This window comes from Sminthopsis crassicaudata, chromosome 1, assembly GCF_048593235.1.
Source record: "Sminthopsis crassicaudata isolate SCR6 chromosome 1, ASM4859323v1, whole genome shotgun sequence".
Taxonomy (NCBI): Eukaryota; Metazoa; Chordata; class Mammalia; order Dasyuromorphia; family Dasyuridae; genus Sminthopsis; species Sminthopsis crassicaudata.
Window position 1 is genome coordinate 740705541 of NC_133617.1, and position 24399 is coordinate 740729939.

The 24399-nt window shown below is 42.2% G+C and overlaps 1 protein-coding gene across 1 annotated transcript in view; it reads right to left on the reverse strand.

Moving 5' to 3' along the window:
- BMPER (BMP binding endothelial regulator) overlaps positions 1-12345 on the reverse strand; it is a 270307-nt gene extending 257962 nt beyond the window's left edge. Inside the window, exons 1-2 of the mRNA XM_074284311.1 lie at positions 10625-12345; positions 9100-9185 (exon numbers count right to left, since the gene is read on the reverse strand). Of these exons, the coding sequence (XP_074140412.1) occupies positions 9100-9185; positions 10625-10760 (222 nt within the window). The 5' untranslated portion in view covers positions 10761-12345. The remainder of the gene's footprint in view (positions 1-9099; positions 9186-10624) is intronic.
- Between the last annotated feature and the right edge of the window lie 12054 nt (positions 12346-24399).

Below are 24399 nucleotides of genomic sequence, written 5' to 3' on the forward strand. Positions count from 1 at the left end.
TCTTTATCCCATTCACAATGGACTTCAATAGAGTCCAGATGACTGTAATGATAATAGCACCTAAGATTGTTTCTTTTCACTGGAATGAATGGGCAGCCATTAGCAGAGCAATATAGAAGAAAAGCTAGAAATGGCCCCAATTAAAACGGAAGTACAAAGTACATGTACATAAACCAGAGATAGACATCTTCCACGAGGAAGGTCTAGCCAATTTCCACGGTCCCAAGGCACTAGGCAATTTTCCCAGGACTACTGGGGCGCTGCTTTTCCCAACCCTTCCCAGCTCCCTCTAAGTTAAAAAAAAATCATGACTCCTCATGACAGCCTCAACACTATGAGCAGAAGAACAGAACTGGAAAATCAAGAAAAAGGGAGAGCCTTGGACCAGCAGACAAATATCAAAGGATTCTGAAAAAATAATGAGACCCACATCTCAAAAGGATCTTGTCGAGTCAATAAAAGTCATCCAATTCCAAGTAAAACTACTTCCATTCTTATTTATCATATAACTGAAAATTTATTAAACAAGGGCAAGGGTTTTCATTATTCAATAAGGGAGGGGGTGTATTGATTATATTGGAGACAAGGAGACCTGAATTCAAAGCCTGCTATGGGTGATATGTGCCTACCTGAAATCCATTTAAGCTCTCTGAACCTCATCTGTCAAATGAGGCAAACAATAGATATGTATGATACTTAACTTAGCCTGGCACATAGTAGGTGCCAACTAAATGCTTATTGACTCAAAATTATTAACATGGAAATGTTTTCCACGATCGCACATGCATCAGCTATACCAGATTGTTCACTGTCTCAAGGAAATTTAAATGTTAAAATTTGTTTTTATGTATAATGGGAGGAGAATAAAATACTATTTAAAACTAAAAGGAAAAGTTTATTGAATAAGCAAGAGATTAACACAATGTTTCCCTGAGATTTATCTAGGACTGTTTACCAGGATCCTAGTGGCAAGACTAAAAGATAAACAGGACCTCGGAGTCTAATTCTTTCTTTTTACAGAAAAGAAAGTATAATAAGTCACAGATAGGGACCACAAGCACCCACTGAGTCTGTGTAAAGGTCTAGGGAGGGAATCTTTTCATGATGACACAATATCCATCTTATAAAAGCTGTCTCCCTTTATCTCACACATGAGTCAGACACAGAAGCAGAGGATTTATCCCTTCTCCTGCTAGTCAAAACAACAGAGCATGGGGCTAGGTCTGTGATTTCACTGGTGTGGGGTGCAGAGAACTCCCATTATGGAAATTCCTTCCACCGATGTAGACCAGCACCAGCAAGGTCCCTGAGTCATAGAGGACACAGGGCAGTCAGCTAGTAGATGGAAAGCACTTGAATTGAGCCTTTCCTGATGTTGACATCAGCCCTCTCCTGAGTCTTTAAGGCATGTGACCTAGAAAAGTGTATTCAGTAGGCTGGAAGTGTCCAAGAATGAATCTTCGTCTGTGTTTTTAGTGGATGGAGCCAATCATTCCTTCTTTTCCCCATCACTGGGTGGAACTGTTTCCTATTTTATCACATTTCCCCATTGCTTTTTACGGGTAAAGGTCAATTCGACATTGCAAAACGGCATTTAAAAGAAGAAACTTAAACTACAGACCGACATTTACTGAGGAACAAAAATCAGGACAAAACAATTCTTGTTTCTAGTTTTGAGAGTTCCTGCCTCCAAGCTCTTATCAGATTTCCAGCATCAGCCAAGCTCTTGGCCTTCCATTTGGCCTCCTTCTCTTCAACTCTAGGTGATAAAGGTACAGGAAAACGAATGACCATTTCTCTTGTAGGTCTCTTTGGGGAGGAGGGCAGTTAATGATCCAAGAGACGAGAGAAAAGAGTGGATGCCGAAAAACCATACCAGCAAGGCTAAGTTTAGTAACTGTTATTTTGGGTGATATTTTCTTTCTTTTTCATAATCCTGAAGGGAAATGCATAATGATCGTGGTGGGAACTGGAGAACTCAGAAAAACAACAAAAAATAAAAACTAACAGATTATAATTGAAACTAAGGGGAAAACAATACTTTGCTTTCCGATTAATGAAAAAGCATTTATTCAAGAATCAGTCTTGGCTTGGTGGAAAGCAGCCTGGCCTTTAAATCCAAAAGACCCAGATTCAAGTTCTACCTGCTACATAATAACTGTGTGAGCTTGAACGAGTCACAGAAACCCCAAGTAATAGCATAAAGCCATGAACCACAGAGCACTTGGCTCATGTCCATTGGGAGAGGCAGCTTTCTCTCCCTATTTCCCAAATCTCTCCTATCCCCCAGGATTCCCTGGACCATTGAGATCCTATTTCTGTTCCCCCTTCTCCCTTCCCACAATGACGATGGGCAGCCCATTTAACTCAGATACTCCCAAACAATTCTCTAATCCTTTAAGCTATGAACAAACTTCTGACTTAGATTCATTTATCAAGTACCTACTTTGTGCCAAACTTCGTGCTAGAGACCTGAAGGGAAATGCAGAACGAGTCACTGCCTTTAAAGAAATTAAATGCTATTTGTTTTTCTTTTCTCTTGTTTTCCTTTCACCTTGTAATCTGATTTTTCTTGTTCAGCAAGACAAATATGGAAATATGTTTAGAAATATTGCACATGTTTAATCTATATTGGATTACTTACTGTCTATGGGAGGAAGTGGGAGAAAAATTTGGAACACAAGGGATAAATGTTGAAATTTATTTTTGCATATATTTGGAAAAATAAAAAGGTATTTTTTTAAAAAAGAAAAATTATTAAAAATCCACAAAAAAAGAAATTAAGTTCTAAACCATCTGTATACACATCACTATATGAAAGATATTATTTTATTAGAAAATAATTGGGGAAATCAGCAAAGGCCTTTTTCAGGAGACGGCCCTAGAATAGAGGCTGTGTCATAGAGTGGAAAGGACCCTGTTCTACTGTAAAGGATCTGGATTGAAGTCCTGCCCCAGACATTTACTATTTGTTATGATAATGGGAAAGACATTTCTATGATCCCAAGGCCTCGAAAAAAATCAGGCTGTTGATCTAGATAACATCTGTCTTCTCTTTCAGTTAAATTAAAGATCATATGAGCTTTGAAAGACTCCATACCAGTAGCCAGAGTTTCTAAACCACAGGCAGGTACCAAAAAAAAAAAAAAGTCAATCTGTCTACTGAAATCTTCCTGCTGCTCACTGGTTCATTACCTCTGAGGACCATGTTCCATCTTCCTCAACTTTTCCCTTGAATGTATGGCTTGACTTTTTTTGGCCCATTCATTTTAAAACTACATCCATCACCAACCAATAAACAGGTTATTCTTGGAGCCTGGCTTGTTCTGGCAAGATGCTCAGGCTCATGCAGATGATGATAAATGAGAGTAGAATTACCCAGCTCCCCCCATGGCTCCCACTACTCTCGTTGTCATCATCAGCATCCCCCTTGAAATGATCTCATTCCACCTTTGAAACCATTCCGAACGCCAGGAGTTTAAATCGGGCAGAGTTGATTTTGCTTTTGCAAACTTTTACACTGTAATTATATACAGGCCTCCATGCCACCTATTTCCTCCAGACTGTAACATTTTACGTCTTTTTTAGGCTTAGGTTGAGGTTGTTTTTTTTTTTTTCCTCGCATGTTATGAAATAAGATATAAGCTTATTCTGAGCGCTAGGCGCCTCTCTGCCAGAAAACTGCCCCAACAGAAACCAAATCTGACTATTTTCTTCCTCCAAAGTACAGTTTATACTAGTCTATACCCTATTAAAGTACATACATAAAACCAGATCAAGTGTAAGCTTCCCCACAGGTCAGCTGAAATCCTAACACTACATCCCATGGAGAGGGTGCTTCTTAGTCGGACGCTCCTGAAAGGTTAAAAAAAAAACACGGGAGAGCTTGAGGGAGTCCCCAAGGTTGACAAATTCATCATCTACTTCGCTATTTCTTCACTTCTCTCCTTAGATCTTTAGCAAACATAAACTGGTCCCCTATGAAATCACAGCTTTTAGTGCTGGAAAAAGCCCTTTGAGATCATGTCATCAAACCTCCTCATTCTACAGAGGAGGCTCAGGAAAGGGGGTGACTCATTCTCCTCTTCCTGGGGGTACCTCTCCCTCCACCCCCAGATTTCCAAGAGCTAAATAGCTCTGTTGCCAAGTGTGCTGAGGGTTCTGGGGGGCAGCTTAGAGAAAAGAACTCACATGCAGAGAGAGGCATGGATAAGCTGCAGGTCACCTCTGGGGACCTCACTTGACCAAGGAGTTTGGGCAATGCTCTGTATTCCATTAAGGCTTCTTGGCTCTGGATTATCTGGAGTTTAGCAACTTGGGTCCCAGACTCTCAAGCAAGCAAGCTTGTCACCAATCATGTCTGAGGTCTGGAAGCTGGCAGAAGCCATTTAGCAGAACCTATTTCCATAGTCAATAACAATAGTTAACACTGATGGAGGACTTTAAAATTTATCTAGTGCTTTATAAATAGTGTCTCATTTTGTCCTCACAACAACCCTATTATTATTCCCATTTTTGGATGGGAAAATTGAGATACAGACAAGTTAAATCACTGTCCCTGGGGTCACCCAGATATGTCAAATTTGAATTGAAAAAATCTTCCAATTCCAAATCCTATTCTGTAGACACTGTCACCAAGCTGCCAAATTATGTGTGTACAAAATGTGCTTGTGGAGTCATTTTCCATCGTGTCCAAACTTCATGATTCTATTTGGGGTTTCTTAGAAAAGATACTGACGTGATTTGCCATTTCCTTCCCAGCTCACTTGCAAATGAAGAAACTGAGGCAAACAGACTTAAGGACCTTGCCTAGGGTATACAGTTGGTAAGGGTTGGAGGCTAGATTTGAATTCAGGAAAATGAGTCTTTCTGACTTCAGGCCCAGCACTCTATCCAATGGGCCATCCAGCTACCTTATTATTTAAAAGAGATATGCATGTTTTTATTATATATAACATATGTTATATAAAATATGCATTATGTGACACATATATGCATATAATATATATTGGGCACATATGTACTTATGAATTTTTATTTAAAAATAATTCTTGCTGATCTCATAATAGACATCAGCGATACTCAAAGATTCTGGTTTCTTTAGGGACAGATAAAAATAAATAATCCTATCACCTCTCTCAACTTTGTAACTATAAAAATGTTCTAAATACAATTCCTAGAACAAGAACTACATTTGGGAGACTGACTCGCTACCACTTAGAGCCTTCGTGAAGCTGAGAAGGTCACTTAAATTCCGTCTCCTCAACTATAAAGTGAAAGCTTTGGACCAGTTTACTTCTAAAGAACCTTCCAGCTCTAAATCTAGGAACTATGATCTCTCTCTCTGGACCTCAGTTTCCCCAAATGCAAAACAAGATGGTTAAACTGAAGTCCCTACCCGTTAAAAATGTATGCTCTTATGATCATCTTCAGAACTAACCGGGGCAGATGCATTACACAATGTCTACCTTCAGAGAAAGGTGTAGGATTTCCATATTTTTTCAAAAACGATTTCCTTGGTTTTACTAGATATTTTCAAATAGTTCCCCCCAACTATTAATTCATTTAACAAGCATCTATAAAGCACTTAATATGTTCCAAGCACTCTGCTAGGTGTTAGGGATACAAGGACAAAAGAAAAATGCTTGTGGAAATGGAAGGAGACTTCCAAAAGCCCCTCATCACTTTACATTTTAATACTCAAATAATTTCTAGGAGAAAAATAATCTTTCATCTCTGGAACTTTAAGTCTTTAAATATTACCTAATTAGAGTAATTTCCTCTGAACCTTTAGGAGATTAAATAAGAATCATTCCGTTCCATTTTGTAAATAAAGAAAACGGAGTCTGAACTAGGTTACTTGCCTTAAAACTAGTCAATAAATCTTCAGCTAAGCCAAGATTTGACCTCAACGGATTCTGTCTAGCAGTCCCATATATCCACATCATTACCTAAACTCTCCACTGTAAAAGTCTAGCAGCTCTCTAGCTAGGTTCTTTCTGGGTCTCTTGATCTCTCTTTAATGACAATGATACATTTTCCACCTCTGCTGCCACTGATTGACTTCATCCTTAGATCTTACTTAATCATTCCTGATCCCCATTTATCATTTCTTAACGCTGACCTCACCACTTGTTGGGGGAAAGTCTGGGTGGCTTAAACACAGATGGCTCTTGCTAAAACTGATAAGCACACTTTCACCTACTCACCATGGTCGACAACAAACAGAAGCCGTTACTGCCTTTATGCTTTTCCAGCCCGGCTTTATGGACACGTGTGGCTTTGTTTAAAAAATGTGACCTGGTAAATGGCATGTAAAACATGTTCGAGTGTGTGTGTGTGTGTGTGTGTGTGTGTGTGTGTGTGTGTGTGTGTGAAAGAGAGAGAACCAGAGACAGAGACAAAGTAAGTGAGTGAAGGGAGAGAGAGGAAAAAAAAAGACAGAAAAAGGGAAAGGAAAAGAAAGATAATTGAAGGAAGAAAGAGAAAACCAAAAAAAAGGAAGAGAGAAAGAGAAAGGAAGAAAAAAGAAAGAATGAGATAAAGAGAAAAGGAGAAAAAAAAAGAGGAGAGAAGAAAGAGATTAAAAGAGAGAAAGGGGAGAGAAAGAAGGAAGGAAGGAAGGAAGGAAGGAAGGAAGGAAGGAAGGAAGGAAGAGGAAGGAAGGAAGGAAGGAAGGAAGGAAGGAAGGAAGGAAGAGAAAGAAAGAAAGAAAGAAAGAAAGAAGAAAGAAGAAGAAAGAAAGAAAGAAAGAAAGAAAGAAAGAAAGAAAGAAAGAAAGAAAGAAAGAAAGAAAGAAGAAAGAAAGAAAGAAAGAAAGAAAGAAAGAAAAGAAAGAGAAGGAAGAAGGAAGAAAGGAAGAAAGGAAGAAAGGAAGAAAGGAAAGAAAGGAAGAAAGAAGAAGAAAGAAAGAAAGAAAGAAAGAAAGAAAGAAAAGAAAGAAAGAAAGAAAGAAAGAAAGAAAGAAAGAAAGAAAGAAAGAAAGAAAGAAAGAAAGAAAGAAAGGAAAGAAAGAAAGAAAGGAAGGAAGGAAGGAAGGAAGGAAGGAAGGAAGGAAGGAAGGAAGGAAGGAAGGAGGGAAGGAGGGAAGGAGGGAAGGAAGGGAAAGGAAGGAAGAAAGGAAGGAAGGGAGAGAGAGAGAAAGAAAGAAAGAGAAGGAAGGAAGAGAGAAAGAAAGAAAGAAAGAGAGAGAGAAAGAGAGAAAAGAAAGAAAGAAAGAAAGAAAGAAAGAAAGAAAGAAAGAAAGAAAGAAAGAAAGAAGAAGAAGAGAGAGAGAAGAAAGAAAGAAAGAAAGAAGAAGAAGGAAAGAAGAAAGAAAGGAGGAAAGAAAGAAAGGAAGGAAGGAAGGAAGGAAGGAAGAATGAGAAAGAAAGAGAGAAAGAGAGAAGAAAGAAAGAAAGAAAAGAAAGAAAGAAGAAAGAAAGAAAGAAAGAAGAAAGAAAGAAGAAAGAAAGAAAGAAAGAAGAAAGAAGAGAAAGAAAGAAGGAAGGAAGGAAGGAAAGAAAGAGAAAGAAAGAAAGGAAAGAAAGGAAGAAAGGAAGAAAGAAAGAAAGAAAGAAAGGAAGGAAGGAAGGAAGGAAGAAAGAAAGAAAGAAAGAAAGAAAGAAAGAAAGAAAGAAAGAAAGAAAGAAAGAAAGAAAGAAAGAAAGAAAGAAAGAAAGAAAGAAAGAAAGAAAGAAAGAAAGAAAGAAAGAAAGAAAGAAAGAAAGAAAGGAGGAAAGAAAGGAGGAAAGAAAGAAAGAAAGGAGGAAAGAAAGAAAGAAAGAAAGAAAGAAAGAAAGAAAGAAAGAAAGAAAGAAAGAAAGAAAGAAAGAAAGAAAGAAAGAAAGAAAGAAAGAAAGAAAGAAAGAAAGAAAGAAAGAAAGAAAGAAAGAAAGAAAGAAAGAAAGGAGGAACGGAGGAACGGAGGAAAGGAGGAAAGGAAGAAAGGAAGAAAAAAGAATGAAAGAAAGAAAGAAGAAGAAAGGAAGGGAAAAAAAGAAATAATAGAGGGAAAGAGGAAGGAAGGAGGAAAGAAAAAAGAAAGAAATATGAAAGGAAGGAAGGAAGAAGAAAGAAAGAAAGATAAAGAATGAAAGAAAAAAAGAAGAAAGGAAGGAAGGGAAAGAAGAAAATAATGGAGGGAGAGAAGGAAGGAAAGAAGAAAGAAACCTAGAAATTTAATTTTGGTAGTGCTTACTCATAAGCCTAAGGCCTTTCTTCTGGTTACTCCAATTATTTAAATAGCCACTCTTAGAGTACAAAAAAAAAAATTTTAAGAGAATTTACAAAAAAAAAAAAAAAAAGTTGAAAATGAAACTAATGTTCATTGGTAGGTTGTGATTATGATAGGCTTATGGCGAAAGATACCTCAGGATCACTAAGCTCAAAGGGACTTCCGTGGGATCCAGTCCAACCCCTTGATTTTATAGATGAGGAAAGGGAAGGAAGGAGGTGAGGTGAATGATCCAAGAACACACGAGCAGTAAGCGGCAATCAGAATTTGAAGCCAGGTCCCTGGGACTCTAACTCGTGCTTTCCCCATCAGACAGACAGCTACTGTTCCCACTAGGTAGTTACTGTTAGCCACTAGAAACAAGCTCCATTCTTCCACCTTCCTAAGAGTCCAGTCAAATACTGATTCTATATTTGTCCTTCGGCCCAATCAGTTAGTTCCTGCCATCCTCATTCCCCTTTAGCTATATTCACTTCTTACTCGACCTCCCCTCCCCACCCCACCCCCACACATACTTCTCTCTCTGACCACAGCCACCCCTTCTCTGCATCATCTTTAAATGACATCTTTCCCTTTCTATCTGCTCTTAAGAAACAACAAAGTTTAGGGTGACATCGGACTCAGGTGCAATAGGAACCTCCATCACGGTCTGGAAGGATGTCAATCTTCAGCTGACTTCTGTGACTCTGATGTCAAGGGGGTGATTGATTCCCAGAATGCAGGCCTGGTATTTCCTCTCCCTAGCCAAGCTCAGAAACAAGCAGGCTTGCATAAAGGCATCAGATACCTACAGTTTCCTTCTAGGAAGTGATTTCCTTTTACATATAGTTTCTTTTTCCCCCTCCGGTCTTAAATCCTCTTTACTAGGGGAGGTTCAGACTTACCAAGCAGACACACATTATGCATGGGTTGTCCGTGATAAAGGGGATCTGGAGGACTTCGCCTTCATTTTCACATTTAGCAACTGAACCTGTGATGAGATCAAGACAGTTTTTAAATTGAATTTTACTTCAGTGGCTGATAACAAAATGCACTTCATGGTTTTATGCTGCTTCTTTTGATCCCTTCCCACCCCCTTCCAGAAATTCTTCCTATTAGATTTGTGTTGTTTTTTTTGTTTGTTTTGTTTTTTTTTTTTTTTTCCCCCTTTGGAGGGGGAGCGCTTTGAGCACCCATTATATATCCCCTAGACACCGAAACATTTAGTTTATGGTACATTCAGTGGATCTGCCTTCATTCCAATCCAAAAGATAATTACACTCTGTACCTGAACTCTGCTAGCCATTAGAGCTACAAAGACGGGAAAGGTACTAGTCAGTTCCTGTGCTCAACAAAAATTATTTTTACTGACGTATAATGATACCCCCCAAATTTTTAAATGAAATCCACGGGGACAATTTGGGAATCCAAAAGCTATATTTGGGGGGAGGGGAGAGAAGAGACAGACTTTCCCTGTCACTGAGTAAACGCAAGGTTCTCTGTCTCAATCGGTGTAATTATAATATGAACTTTTCCATTAGGAGTAACTATTCTATAATCATAGGGACTAATCTAACCCTTTCCCTCCCTCGATTCCTCCCTCTCCCCCCCCAAAAAAAAAAATCTGATTAGCCTCCTGAGCAAAAACTGAAAATGGACCCCATTAGAGCTCCCTGCCCGGCCTCTTTTCCGATCGGCCTTTTATCATCCTTCCTGAAATCACTTTTGAAACGTAATCCTAGTTGCTTTTACTAGAAATTGACTCAACACCCTTTTTTATGCACCAGGTGTCAGTAAAGTATGTCCTCCAGAAAAAAAAAAAAAAAAAATTAGCTTAGGTCTTCACCTGCCTGAAAACATATAATTATATGCTATGAACATTATCCTTTAAAAAAAAAAAAAAAAAAAAAACGCGCTATTTTCTTTAAATGTAAGTCGGGACAAACTAGTGCTTTTTGATGCTCCAGCAGCCAAGACTTGAGGAAGGTCAGAGAGAATCGGGCGCGTGTGGCTCCCGAATGAGGACAGGGATGGCTAAATGGGGTCTGAATCGGGGACTGGGGGAAGAGAGACAGCCCGCGTGAAAAAGACCGACGGGATCCGGGGATGGAGACGAGTGACCCGGAGCCGGGGCTCAGAAACTCTTGCCACGTGAAAATCCTGTCTTTTCTCTGCCTGCCTATTCCCCGAGCCGCTGCTCGGCTGACTCGGTGCCTATCGCGGAATTCCTCTGGCCCTCCCGCAGATGCGAGTCCCGGGCTTTGCTTCAGCCTCAGCAGGCGAGTCATTTGCCAAGACAGAAGGAGCGGAGTTAACTCTCCGCTGTCTCGGCTACCGGTCCCTTCCCGAGCTCCCTCCCGGCTTGTCTCGGCACTCGGACTGTTCGGCGGCGGCCGCAGAAGCGCTGCCCGCGCTTCCCCTCTCCCCTACCTGTCAGGAATGAGGAAGCCAGAGACATCTGGACCCACAGGTTACTCAGCAGCAGCCAGACACTGAAGGTGATCCCAGGGGAAGCCAGCCACTGCCGCGGAGCCAGAGGCCGGACGCTGGGGGAGAGCCAGAGCATCGTCACCTGGAGGCAACCCGGGTCGCCCGGACGAGGGCTTGCTGCCGCTGCCGCTGCCGCTGCCGCTGCTCAGGCTATTGCTGCTGCTGCTGCTGCTGCTGCTCAGGCTGCTGCTGCTGCTCAGACTGCCGCTGCTCTTTCCTCCTCCTTCTCCTTTTCCTCCTCCTCCTCCTCCTCTTCTCCTCAGTGAAAAGAGCTTCTTCTCAGCCGGCGTGTCAGGAGACAGGAGGGATGCAGTGGGAATGGTAGGCAGGGGAGGGAGGAGGAAAGCAAAGAGGGGTGGGGGGCCGCCGGGAGGAGGGGGCCGGCCCACGGCTGCTCTTATCCTAGTAGGCTTTTTTTTTTTTTTTTTTTTTTTTTTTTTTTTTAGGGAGTTAGTTTCTAGAAGCTCCTCCTCAACCCCTCCTTGAGCCAGACAGCGGCAGGCTGAGCAGAGAGGACAGACTGATGGACGGACACAGGGGGCTGCCGGCTAGCTGAGCCTTATCGCCCCGCGGGGAGGCAACCCACAGAGAGGCGGGACGGAAAGGAAGGACGGGCGGCCAGTCAGACAGAGCGGAGCGTCCGAGGCAGGGAAGGAAGAGGCAGAAGAGGCTACGGAGAGATGGGAAGGGAAGGAGTTGAGGAGTGGCGAGAGAGGCAGAGAGAGACGGCCCCAGAGGCAGAGGCAGGGAGAGGCAGAGGCAGAGGCAGACCGAGGGAGGCAGGGAGGGACCCAGCGCCAGGAGCAGAAGCCACCCGGGCCCCGGTTCCAGCCCCGCAGCCTGGGCAGCAGCGGCAGCCTGAGCGGCCCGGCCCCAGCCCGGGCAGCGGCAGCGGCGGCGGCGGCCGGGCGCACCGGGCAGAACCGGCTATTTGCTAGCCGGCTATCTGGCCGCTGCCGCTCCGCTGCAGGGACCCAAGCCCGGCTGCCGCCCTGCCCGGGTGCTCCGAGCCCCAGCGGCGGCCACAGCGGCTGTCACCGCCCCTATTCCCGCCCTGGGTTTCGCGCCCCCTCCCCCGTGGGTCCCGTGCACGCGCGCGCGCGTACACACACACACACGCACGCTTGTACCCCTGCGTTCCCCTTTGCACCCCCGAACTGACTGGCTGGGGAGACCGGGGCGATCCGGGACTTCTGGTCTTTTCTAAGCAAAAGAAGCAAGTCCTAGTGCGAGTCCCTTTCAGGAGCCCCCCGCCCCCGCCCCCGCCCCCAGATACTTCGGGATTATCCCAGGGGAGAAACCAAGGCAGCCTAGGAGTCCCCGAGCGTCCTTGCTTCTCCGGACTCATGCACAGTCTCTGGGCTCCCCAGGACAGCCGGGGGAGCTCGGCGTTGTCTATGCCCTCTGCTCGGGCACGGGGAGAGGGCGCCGGCAGAGGAAGCGGGATGGGTAACGGCCGGGCCAGGTGTGAGGGGGCATGGCTGCGGAAGGGGCGCCGGCCGGCGGAGGCTCCACTGCCCGCTCCTTCTGCCCCTCCAACTAGGCAGGGCAGGAGGGGCCCGGAGACAGCAGGGAGAGAACCCTGGGAGGAAACCCCAAGTAACTGCTCGCTTTTCTCGCCTTTACGCAGAGAGCCGCGCTCCCAACCCTCTCACTCCGCTGCCGGCCCCTGGAGGCGCGGCTTGGCGGGTGATTCATTCGCCAGCAGATGGAGGGGGAGGCGCAGGGGAGGGCGCAGAGGAGGGGGAGGGCCCAAGCCGCCTCAGCCGCCCCTCCAGCGCCCCCCGCCCCGACCTAGCGGCGGCAGCTTCTCTGGGAGGGGGGTTGCAGCCCTCCCCCTATCCCCGGCCAGCCTCATCCGTTCCCCTCCTCCCTCATCTCCAGGCTGGCACGGCTCTCCAGCATTCCCGCTCCCCCCGTGCCTCCATCCCACATCCCGTCCCCGGGCCCGGACTCAGCAGCGCCTTTTGGGGGGAAATCCTATATAGTGCACACACATGCACACACACACCCCCCCGTGTGCACAGACATGTGAGTGCGTGCACGTGTATTTGCACATGCGTCCACGCTCAGCTGCAGGCATTTGTTCGTCGGCCGAGAGAGGCTCCTGCAGGTGCCGCGACGGCCCCTCGGGCCCTGCCACCTCGGTGCTCCCACGCCGCCCCGAGGCGCCCCCGGCTCCCGCGTCTCAGCGCCCGCTGCTCCCCGGTCCGCGTCCGTGAGCCGCGGGCTTTCACGGCCAATCTCCCCCCGGCTCTGCTTACAAACAGCGCGGCTGCTGCAGCCAGCTCCCCTCTGCAGCCCTCTGCGCTCCCCAAGGCTTTCCCTTGGCAGGAACGCGGCTGCCTTCGCTGAAACGAAGCCTTTGAAAATAAATCAGGCCGCTTGCAGACAGATTCCGCCGAGTTCCAGCTTAACTCTGCTCCCTCCCTTTTTATTTGTTCTCCTTTTTTCCAAGTAGTTTGGAGTCTTCCCTTAATTAATACAGGAGGGCTTCAATTACTCGTCGACCGAGAATATCGCTAATCAGTATCATACACTTTTTTTTTCAAGGGAGAGAAAAGAAACTCTGGGCTAAATTTGTTTTTAATGGAGCAAATTTTCAAAGTGGGGTTTAAATGGAGAGAACTCTAAGCTGGGAGAGCGAGGGTATTCCTTGCACACCGCCTGGCCAGGCAGGCCCAAGACCTTCTCTGACCCCACTTCGGGAAGTGGACCCAGAGAGCAAAGGGGGCCTGGAAAGCAAGCCCGAGGGCAGCTCTGCGAAAACTGGCCCGGGATCCCTCAGGGACAGAGAGCGAAAATCCCACAGCAAGCAGATAAATCTCTTTTCAATCTAGTTTCTCCCCCTCCACCTAAAGCAGGGGCCGTCCAATCACCGGACGCGAGCCTTTGGAGAAAGACGCCACAATCTCCGAGATAGGGGTCTAAATGAGAAGCTAATCCTCACTTAATTTGGAGGCTGGGGTGGGGGTGGAAAATGCAAGCATAGCAGGGGGTCAAGGAAGACCTTTCTTCCCTCCTGTTCAGTTAGTATTTAAGTAAATCTTTTGAGAGGCAGGATTAGGTCTCTCTCCATCTCTCTCTCTCTCTCTCTCTCTCTCTCTCTCTCTCCTCTCTCTCTCTCTCTCTCTCTCTCTCTCTCTCTCCTCTCTCTCTCTCTCTCTCTCTGTCTCTCTCTCTCATTCTCTCTCATTCTCTCTCTCTCTCTCATTCTCTCTCTCATTCTCTCTCTCTCTCATTCTCTCTCTCTCTCTCTCTCTCTCTTCTCTCTCTCTCTCTCTCTCTCTCTGTCTGTCTGTCTTTCTCTCTGTCTGTCTCTGTCTCTCTCCTCTTTCTCCTCTCTTTCTCTCCCTCTTTCTTTCTCCCTTCCCCCCCTCTGTCAGTCTGACTCTTTTTCTGTCTGTGAGTTTCTGTGACTGTTTCTGTTGTCTCTGCCTATCTCTCTCTCTCTTTCTCTCTCCCTCTTTTTTTCTCTCTTCATCCCCTCTCTCTGTCAGTCTGTCTCTTTTTTCTATCTGTGTGTTTCTGTGACTCTCTCTCTCTGTCTCTGCCTATCTTCCTCTCTCTCTTTCTCTGTCTGTCTCTATCTTTGTGTTTGTGTGTGTATCTGCCTGTATCTTTCTCAGTCTCTCTGTCTTTCTGTCACTCTCTTTCTCTGTCTCTGCCTATCTGTCTCTTTATTTTCCTGTGTCTGTCTCTGTCTCTGTATGTATGTCTTCTTTCTCTCAGTCTTTCTGTCTCTTTCTCTTTGTCTCTCCTCTGTCTGTCTCTCTATCTCTATCTCTGTATGTCTCTCTCAGTCTTTCTGTCTCTTTCTTTGTCTCTTTCTGTCTCTGTCTGTCTCTCATTCTTCTCTCTTCCTTCCCCACTCTTTCTCTTCGCTTCTTTGTCTCTATCTTCGTGTTTCTCTCTTTCCCTCCCTTTAAAAACAGAGTAATTATCCAAAGGAATTCTTTAAGAGACTTGTAGCTTGTTGAAGTTTCACTACAGATCTCTCTTTATGTGCACTCTTAAGCACATACACACACATACTTCTAATTTGCTATAATCAGTTGTTATTTATCATAGTAAGTCTTAATAAATGTGTTTTTTTTTCATTCATTCATTTGTCCATCCAGAGTCATCCATTCATTCTATTCGATCAGATAAGCTTGGCTCCCAAGAGAAGTTTCCTTTCCAATTATCTGAACATCTGAATCCTCTGCTGACTCCTTGCAGTGGCACACTCCCAGGAGCCACTTGGTCTGTGCACTCTCCAAGTTCCCTAGTGTCAGAAAGAGATGAAAAAAAGGACCCTGAATCCCAGGGCACCCTGCTTCCAAATTTAAAAGAAGTACTGGCAGCATTCAAATGACAGTGAAAAGCTCTTCATTGAGATCAAAAGGAAAGGGCAAATTGGAAGTTAGTTCAATTTCAGAAACCTAGTTGGAGGCTGGAGGGGCTGGGGGTCACAGTGCAATATTTAACTCATATCCATCTCAGGTGGCCTGGAATGAAAATCAGACCCCCCCATCCTTAAACATGAACAGTGTGTAACCTAATTAGACCCAAAGGGTCTCCAGTTAAAGGAACTCTCTCTGTCTCTGACAAAGCATTAACCTCCCTGGCCAACAATGTGGGATTCTCACTGAGGGAAAGAGGCATCAGTTGAAATGCACACTTAATTACTTGAGTCCAGTTACATCAAAGGAAATTTATCTCAACCTAGGTTTCTAAAAATAAGGATGCCCCTTAAGGGAGTAAGATAGGAATATGGTAACCTGCCCCCTGTCTGTAACCCTTATAGCCATTGTGTGAAAAATCACAAATCTAGGAAGAGCTATGGCCTGCCAAAAACTTATCTCAGGCTGGGGGAGGGAGAAGAGAGGCAATGGGGAATGGTTAAGGCCCTGCCTGAGGCTCTTCCCCCTCTTATTTTATAGTGAATTTGCCACAGAGACATTTTGAAAGGAGTTGTACACCTTTTAAAATCTGATTTATGGAGGGGAAAGGTGTACGCTTGGGATGTTTCAAGACTGAATGTAAAATACAAAGCATTTAACCATAAAAAGGTCACCGATTCTCTTCTGACATCAGTGGCTGGTCTATAGGGTCAGACCCAAAGAATGCCAGTCTGATTTGCTACCAGTAGAATTCAGTGGATCAATCCAAGAAATAATCCCTAAATTTTCTTTTCAATTAGTGGTGGAAGGTCATTAGAGCCTAAATTTAGGGTTGGGAGGGGCCTTAGAAGTTTTATAATCCAAGAGCTTCCTTTTCCTGATAAGGAAAGGCAGCCCAGGGAGGAAGGGGCTGAGGCTTGAAACCCAGTTCTCTGGCTCTAAACTCAGGGCTCTTAACCCTTAAAGCACATTTCATATTCAGCACTGGATAGAAACTCAATGAGCTTGGATTCCCATACTAAAAAAAAAAAAAAAAAAAAAACCAGCAATAATATTAGCTAGCATTTCTATTGATATATAATCAATCTTGCTTGATTTTCTTGCTTGCTCCTCATGACCCTGTGATTTAGGTACTATTGTTATCCCTATATTACAGAGAGGGAAACTGAGGCTGGGAGAGGTTTTATGATTTGCCCAAAATCACACAGCTAGTAAGTTTTTGAGGTAAGATTGGAACTCAGCTCTTTGTAATTCCAAGTCACTTGACTTCAGTCTGCCACATTTGTTCATCTTTACCATGGGAATAATGATAGCCATCAACTCAAAAGTACTTGCAAGGATCACATGGGGAAAGCTGTAAAACTTGTGAAACCTGGTATAGATTTTATCCACTTGTAAAGAGTCTATAGAGTATTAATACTGTAGCAAAGCTGCTAGGGTCAAAGGGATCCTGAGAAGCTTCATCTTTCTATCTCTTTTTCACTAAACCCTTTCCCCACGTTGGGCCCATATGCACAAAGTAGCTTTTAGCATTTAATTGGAAAGGAAAAGGAAAATCAAACTTCTCAGAAAGAAAGCTGAATCCCTACAATAACTCCAGTGCATGTGTAATATTCCCCCAAAATAGCAACTTGGTCTGGGACCATTTCTACTTGAATTTCACTTTTTTAAAAAAATAAAAATGAGATGAATTGTAATATGTTTTTTTAAACCAAACAGCACAGCCTAGACTTCATTGATCTGCTGCAGGGAGTTACTAAAGCCTACATTCAAGACCCTGTGTTAGGCCAACAGAGAGGCAAGTAAAAATGAAAGAATCAGTATTTGAAAAGAGTTTAGAAGTTCAAAAGACATTTTATGAATATATGTCTTCACAATAGATTCTCATAATCTCCAAATTAGAATAAAATGACCTAGAGGGAGAAATTATATCCATGAGGGAGCAGGACAAAATCCATTTCAACCCTTTTGTGCCATCTGCTACTGGAGTGGTCCCAAACATACTTCTAGGAAGTCTGCAGATGAGCTTACATGCCCCAATACTCTTAATTAATTTAAAGCAATCATAATGTACAATCATCCATCTGCAAGGGTAAAAAAAAATAGTCCATTCACCCAAGGAGAAAAAAAAATTCACATACTGAAAGATTTTAACAAAATTGAGATTCAACTCTTTAACTTTTTGCTTTGCAAATTACGGTAATAGGCATATTGATGACATCCAATAAAAACTCAGGATACTGATATTCTCAGACTGACTAACTGAACATCATCCGAAAAGATGAGAACAACATTAATTGTAAAGTGCTGACAATCTTGATACAGAGAGATACTGTAACCCATCACTGCAGGTTGCTAACTACCTAAAAAGATATGATCAAATGACAAGGATTTCGCACTGGAAATTCATGACCTTTTAAACACTAACAGACAGCAATCCTTCTGCTACAGATAAATCCCCAAACAGCCTGGAGCATTCAACTGACGGACATGACATCCTGTCAATAATATAATTGTTATATGACTTTATTCAGAGTAATACTGAGAAGCAAATCTTTATGAATTAACATTTTTAATAGAAGTAGAAATACTAAAAGCCTCCAAACTTCCTGAGGTGTAAAGTTCTCCAAATATAGAGAACTATCAGAAAAACAAACAAAAAAAAAATCAGTGAGATCAGAATTAAATGTCTGTCTAGATAAACCTACCACATTTATTAAATACCAACTATGTGCCATTCAGGGCACATAGGGCATTCTGGAGTCAAAGATTTGCAACTGGAGGAGACCCTAGATAAGCAATCAAGTTCAATCCCCACATTTTACAAAGTCCAAAGAATTAGAGATTTTTTTTTCAGAGAGAGAGAGAAGAAAGAAAGAAAGAAAGAAAGAAAGAAAGAAAGAAAGAAAGAAAGAAAGAAAGAAAGAAAGAAAGAAAGAAAGAAAGAAAGAAAGAAAGAAAGAAAGGAAGGAAGGAAGGAAGGAAGGAAGGAAGGAAGGAAGGAAGGAAGGAAGGAAGGAAGGAAGGAAGGAAGGAAGGAAGGAAGGAAGGAAGGAAGGAAGGAAGGAAGGAAGGAAGGAAGGAAGGAAGGAAGGAAGGAAGGAAGGAAGGAAGGAAGGAAGGAAGGAAGGAAGGAAGGAAGGAAGGAAGGAAGGAAGGAAGGAAGGAAGGAAGGAAGGAAGGAAGGAAGGACCAGTAAATATCTGAGACAGATTTCAAACTCAAGTCCCTTCAAAGAGCTTTCATTTCTAACCAAGACATGTATATAACAACCTACTGACATATCATGCTACTTTTCATCACCTTTTGGAGCATGTGCCCATTGGATCTTTCTTTGTGGTAGCTCATGATTCAAAGCCATTTTGCATCCCCAAGAGAATGGTGGTGATAAAAGGATAGGCTTTTGGAGCATGAAGAAACTAAAAATAATGGAAAACGCCACTCACTTTCTCAAATATAACTCAGTCCAGTCTCCTTCACTTATTCCAGTCTGGGCCGAGCTCACCATCCATATTCAACACTTACTCGAATTTCACTGATGGACTACCTCTAGGAGCTACCGATCTCACTTCATGTCAGTCTGGAAATTAGGCATTGTTCTTCTATTTGTTTTTTTCCTGGATGAAATTCTGGGATGCTCTCTGTTAAATGCTCTTCAGATCACCACAGAGGAGCATTAGCTATTTATTTTCCCCCTCCTTTTCCCTCATCTTCACATAGTAAATTCCTCAAAACCTTCTCTATATATCTTCTAAAATCCAATTCAAATGTCACCTCTCTCAAGATATATTCCTCCCCAACATTTACACATACACTGATGGCTCTCAGCTTATGTTATCAACATGAATTATTTTTAATAATGGCTTTTTATTTTCAAAATATATACAAAGATAGTTTTTAACATTCACCCCGGCAAAACTATGTGTTGCAAATCTTTCTCCCTTCCTGCCCCCCCCAATCCTTCCCCTGGGAAGCAATCCAATATATGTTAAACATGTGCAATTCTTCTATACATTTTCCACAATTATCATGCTGCACAAGAAAAATCAGACATGAATTGTTTTTTATATAAATCCCAACTTCCCACTGGAACATAAGGTCTATGAGGGCAAAGATCAAAATTTGAAGTTTTGATTCTCAAAATTATGCCATTTTTTCTAGTTAACTTGGTCTATTTGATAATTTGATCAAAAGAGCCAGGAACATTTACCTGCTTGTAACCTCATGCATTGTTGCAATCAATAGTCAACCTTTACTGGATCTTCCCTCACTCCTTCACAGGACATGCCATCAAAACACCCACAGTGTGCATAATATTTTGAACAATCTATCAAGCTAACACATAGAGACAAAAATATATCAAAAACATAGCTTCCCTTTGACTTCCTTAGACTCTGAAGTTCTTTGTCTTCTCCTGAATGGGAAAAAATATATCTATTTTTCTTTTTATAAAATAATATTTCCCCCAATTACATGTCAAGGTGATTTTTAGCCTTCATTTTTATTAAATTTTGAGTTCCAAGTTTTTCGCCTTTTCTCCCTCCATTCCCCTCTTCCTAAAATGACAGGCAATTTGATATAGTTTATACATGTAATATCATATAAAACATATTTCCATATTAGTCTCAATTGTGAAAGATGAAACAAATCAAAAGGGAAAAAACATGACAAAGAATGAAACAAGTAAGAAAAAAAACACTTTGATCAGCATGTCTAGATGTAGACGGTATTTTCCCCTTCTTTGTATTTCTCTTGGATCACTGTATTGCTGAGAAGAGTTGAGTCATTCATAGTTGACCATCACAAAACATTGTTGATACTGTGTACAATATTTTCCTAGTTCTGCTCACTTTACCTGCTTCTTCACCATTTCTTATTGTACAATAGTATTCCATTGCAATCATATACCACAGCTTGTTCAGCCATTCCCCAGTTGATGAGCTTCCCTTCAGTTTCCACTAATTTGCCACATTTATTGTGCTATAAATATTTTTCAGATGTAGGTCATTTCTCCTTTTATAGTGATCTCTTTGGGATGCAAACCTAGTAGTCATATTGTTTGATCCAAGGGTATGCAACTTTAATTGCCCTTTGGGCATAGTTCCATATTGCTCTCCAGAATGGTTGGATCAGTTCACAACTCTAGCAACAATGCATCAGTTTCTCAATTTTCCCACATCCTCTCTACCATTTATCATTTTCCTTTTTTAATCATATTATTCATTGTTAGGCTCTTACTAAATGCTAATGAGATAATGAGATATTAGCGCTAAGTCAGTACTTAACAATTCTCTAGTTCCGGCCTTTACTGGGAGTTTTACATCTATGAATTCCTGGGGAGGAGCTTGCATGCTTAGGAGGAGCAAGTTCATTGGTTGAAGTAATTTTTCCCAGAAGCCCTTGCATTATCCCATGCCCATTCTCTGGGAGGATAAAACAGGACAGCATTCAAGAAATAGAGAGAGTCTCTTGTCTGGGCCAGACTAGTGGCGGCTCTTTGGAGGAAGAAGTCTCTCTTCTAGACCAGAGAGCGATCGGCAGTTTCTGGAGACAACAGCACGTTACAATAAAACAAGAGGTTGTTTTTGGTGCTACCTGAGGATTGTTTTAATTTGCATTCTCGAATCAAAAGTGATTTAGAGCACTTCTTCATACACTGATAGATTTCTTCATCTGAAAAGTGCCTGCTTATATCCTTTGACCATTTAGCAATTGGAGAATGGCTGGTAACCATATAAATTTAATGTAGTTCTCTCTATTGGAGAAATGAAGGCTACTTGCTAAAGATTGCTTCCCAGCTTTCTGTTCTCTTTCTAATCTTGATTGCATTGGTTTGTGCAAAAGCTATTTAATTTAATATAATTAAAATTATCTATTTTACATTTTGTAATAGTCTCTATATCTTTGGCTATGAGCCTGTAACTCACTTAATTTTTTTTTAGTTTTTTTTTTAATTATAGCTTTTTATTGACATAACATATGCCTGGATAATTTTTACAACATTATCCCTTGCACTCATTTCTGTTCCAAATTTTCCCTTCCTTCCTCCACCTCCTCCCCTAGATGGCAAGTAGTCTTATACATGTTAATTATGTTATAGTATATCCTAGATACAATATATGTGTGCAGATCCATACAGTTCTCTTGTTGCACAAGAAAAATTGGATTCAGAAGATAAAAATAACCTAGGAAGAAAAACAAAAATGCATCACTTAATTTTTTTTAATAATTTCGATGCTATACTATTTGGTACATAAAAAAGTTGCCACTGATATTACTTCATTATCCATTTTATGGTGAGATATACTCCCCTCCCTCATTTTTAAAAATTAAGTCTATTTTTGCATTTGTTTTATCTATCAGAATTGTTACCCCTGCTTTTTATTTTTTTCTACTTCAACTGTAGTGTAATGGATTCTGCTCCAGCCTTTTACCTTTACTCCGTGTGTCTCTCTGCTTCAAGTGTGTTTTTTTTGTAAAACAATATATTGTAGGAGTTAGGTTTTTGATCCACTTTGCTATTGGCTATGGGAGAGTTCATCCTATCCACATTCGCAGTTATGATTTTTCCTCCTGTTTTTCCCCTTTCTCCTTTCACTCAAGTGTTTTCTTGACTACCGACTCCCCAGTCAGCCATCTCTTTTGTCAGTTACACACACACACACACACACACACACACACACACACACACACCCCTTTATTTAATCTCCTCCCTTACTAATGAAGATAGATTTCTATATTCAATTGATTGTGTATCTTATTCTCACTTTTAAGCCAATACTTATGAGAGTGAGATTCAAATGATGTCCATGGCCTACCCTCAATCTTTTATGTCTCCTCATGTGAAATAATTTACCCCCATTCTACTTCTCCCTTCCTCTGTACCTAAGATACCCCTCTTTGTCATGCCTTAATTATTTTGTTTCATTTCATATACCATATACTGTGGATTTTTGTATCTCTTCTCCATTTGGTCTATCCTTTTTTTTTTTTTTTCTTTTTCTGAGCTGTTGATTCTTTTTTTCAAAATTTTCTTGCATAACTCTCATTTCTTTCCCCCATTTTTCTTGTACCTACTTATATGATTTTAAGCACTTTTTTGAGCTCTTCTACGAATTCTTTCTGGGCTTGAGACCACTTCCCATTTTTCTTTGAGGTTTTGCCCCTGGGTGTTTTGACACTGTTGTCCCCTTCTGAGTTTGTGTCTTGATCTTCCCAGTCACCATAATAACACCCAATGGGGTGTTTCTACATTTCAAGGTGATACACTGAAGCACAATGATCTGACCCCCAGAGGCTGCCTGCTTACACCAGGGTCTGCTGAAGCATATGCTGATTTTTAGAGCTAGAGTTCAGGCTAAAATCTGCCCATTACTGGGCTATGTTGAGGCAGTGGGACTCACTATCTCCAACTCCAGTGGTTGTGACACTTGTACTCTCCTTTTACCCAAGTAAGACAGGTCTTTCTTGATCTTCCAAGTTTCTTGGTTCTGATCCTCCAGGATTTGCTTTGGGGTTCTATTTTATGAAAGTGAACATGGGAGAGTTACAATGATTTACTGCTTACTCTGCCATCTTGAATCCTGGGAGAGCTTTTTTCTTTGACACCTTGCTTCTCAATTCTATCATGAAATAACTCCCATTTCACTTAGGATGACCATTGTTATCTTTTTTTTTCTTTTGATTCCCATACTCCTCTGGGAACCTTATGGAGATGAGAATCTAGAGACAAAGCAGTGAAATTAGTCTAGGTTCTTGGCCAATCTTGATTTAGGCAATCAAATCTCTTAGCCTTTCAAGGACTGGTGAGGTCTGTTTTCCATCTGAAGTCTTTCTCCTTTAGCCTTCAATGTCTTTTAGTCTCCAAAGGTCTTCAGACTTATTGGTCACACTAGGTATCCCCTCTTGGTTAGTGGTGACCAGAGAAGAAAAGAAAAGTCTCAGAATGGAATGAGAAATGACAAATGAGAGAGAAAGTCATAGGAATTAGGGAAGTGGAAGCTTAAGAAGAGAAGGCATGTGTGAGCCTTGATGCCCGTTGTCATATACTCAAAAGCCAGTCTCCCAGACAATAAGAATAGCTCGTATTTAATACTTTAAAATTTGCAACATGCTTTGCTAATATTTCTACAAGGGACAGCAAAGGCCCTGGCACATTGGAGATGTTTAATAAATGCTAGTTTTCTTTTGTTGATCATTAGAGCAATGAGATGGGCGTCATAATTATGATTTACAACAGAGTCTAAAAGGTTCAGTGTTATTGTTGCTTTGCTCCAGGATCACACAGTTCATGAATATCTAGGGAAGGATTTGAACTGAGGGCTCTCTGATACCAAATCCAGCACTCTCTTCACTGTGCTACTTCCCTGACTTCCTTGAAGGAATTAGCTATATTCTGCTTGACCTCAGAGGGAAGAATTAAGGACATCTAGTGGAAAGTGTCAGATTTTGGCTTGATTTGAGGAAAAAGTTATTCACAGCGAAAGCTGGCCAAACATGGAAAGAGCTTCCTTGGAAATTAGTGGGCGCCCTATCAGAGGAGGTCTTCAAGCTAAAGCTATGAAAGCATTTGTTGTAGGGGGAATTTATGGTGAGATCTGCATTGGACTACATGACTCTTGAGTAAGCTTCTAACAGGGAGACCCCCTGACTGTCATCCTGTGAACAAGGACCCAATCTCTGAGCTGCCCGGGATTATTTTCCCTGAGAGATGGCGGAAATCAATTCTAAATGTAGACTCAGGGCTAGTTGCTTTTCCCAACCCTGGAATGAGGATGGAAAGAGTGGATGGATATTAGCCAATTGTGCTTCTTGCAGATGCCACCAAACAGGCTACACAACCTGGGCTTTATGCTTCATTTTGGGTTTGGGCTGTTATAAATAGTCAGTCCTCCTGGGAGCCTGGAAGGTGTTTGCACTACCACACCTGCAAACGTGTGAGTTTGGCCTTCCACATCTGGACATTCTGATTAAGTGTAAGAGTTAATGAAACCACCAGAAAAGATGCTTCTTTGTTTCGAAAGGGTCCAGCAGATTTAGGACTCCCTTCTCCTCCCTTTCAGCTAGCTCAATGGCAGCCAAACCAAGCAAGAGTCCTTAAATAAAAAGTTTGTACTTTGGGGGAAATAACTATTCATCTTCCATGTAGTCTCCAATGTTTCCAGTACTTAGCACAGTTCTTGGCACATAGGAAGCTCTTGATAAATGATTGATTTTCCCAAGGAGAAGTAGAAAAAAAATATTGGTTTTGGAGTCAGGGGACATGGGTTTGAATCCCAGTTTTATCCTTGCTCTCCATTGACCTTGGTCTCTATAACAATTCTGGAACTC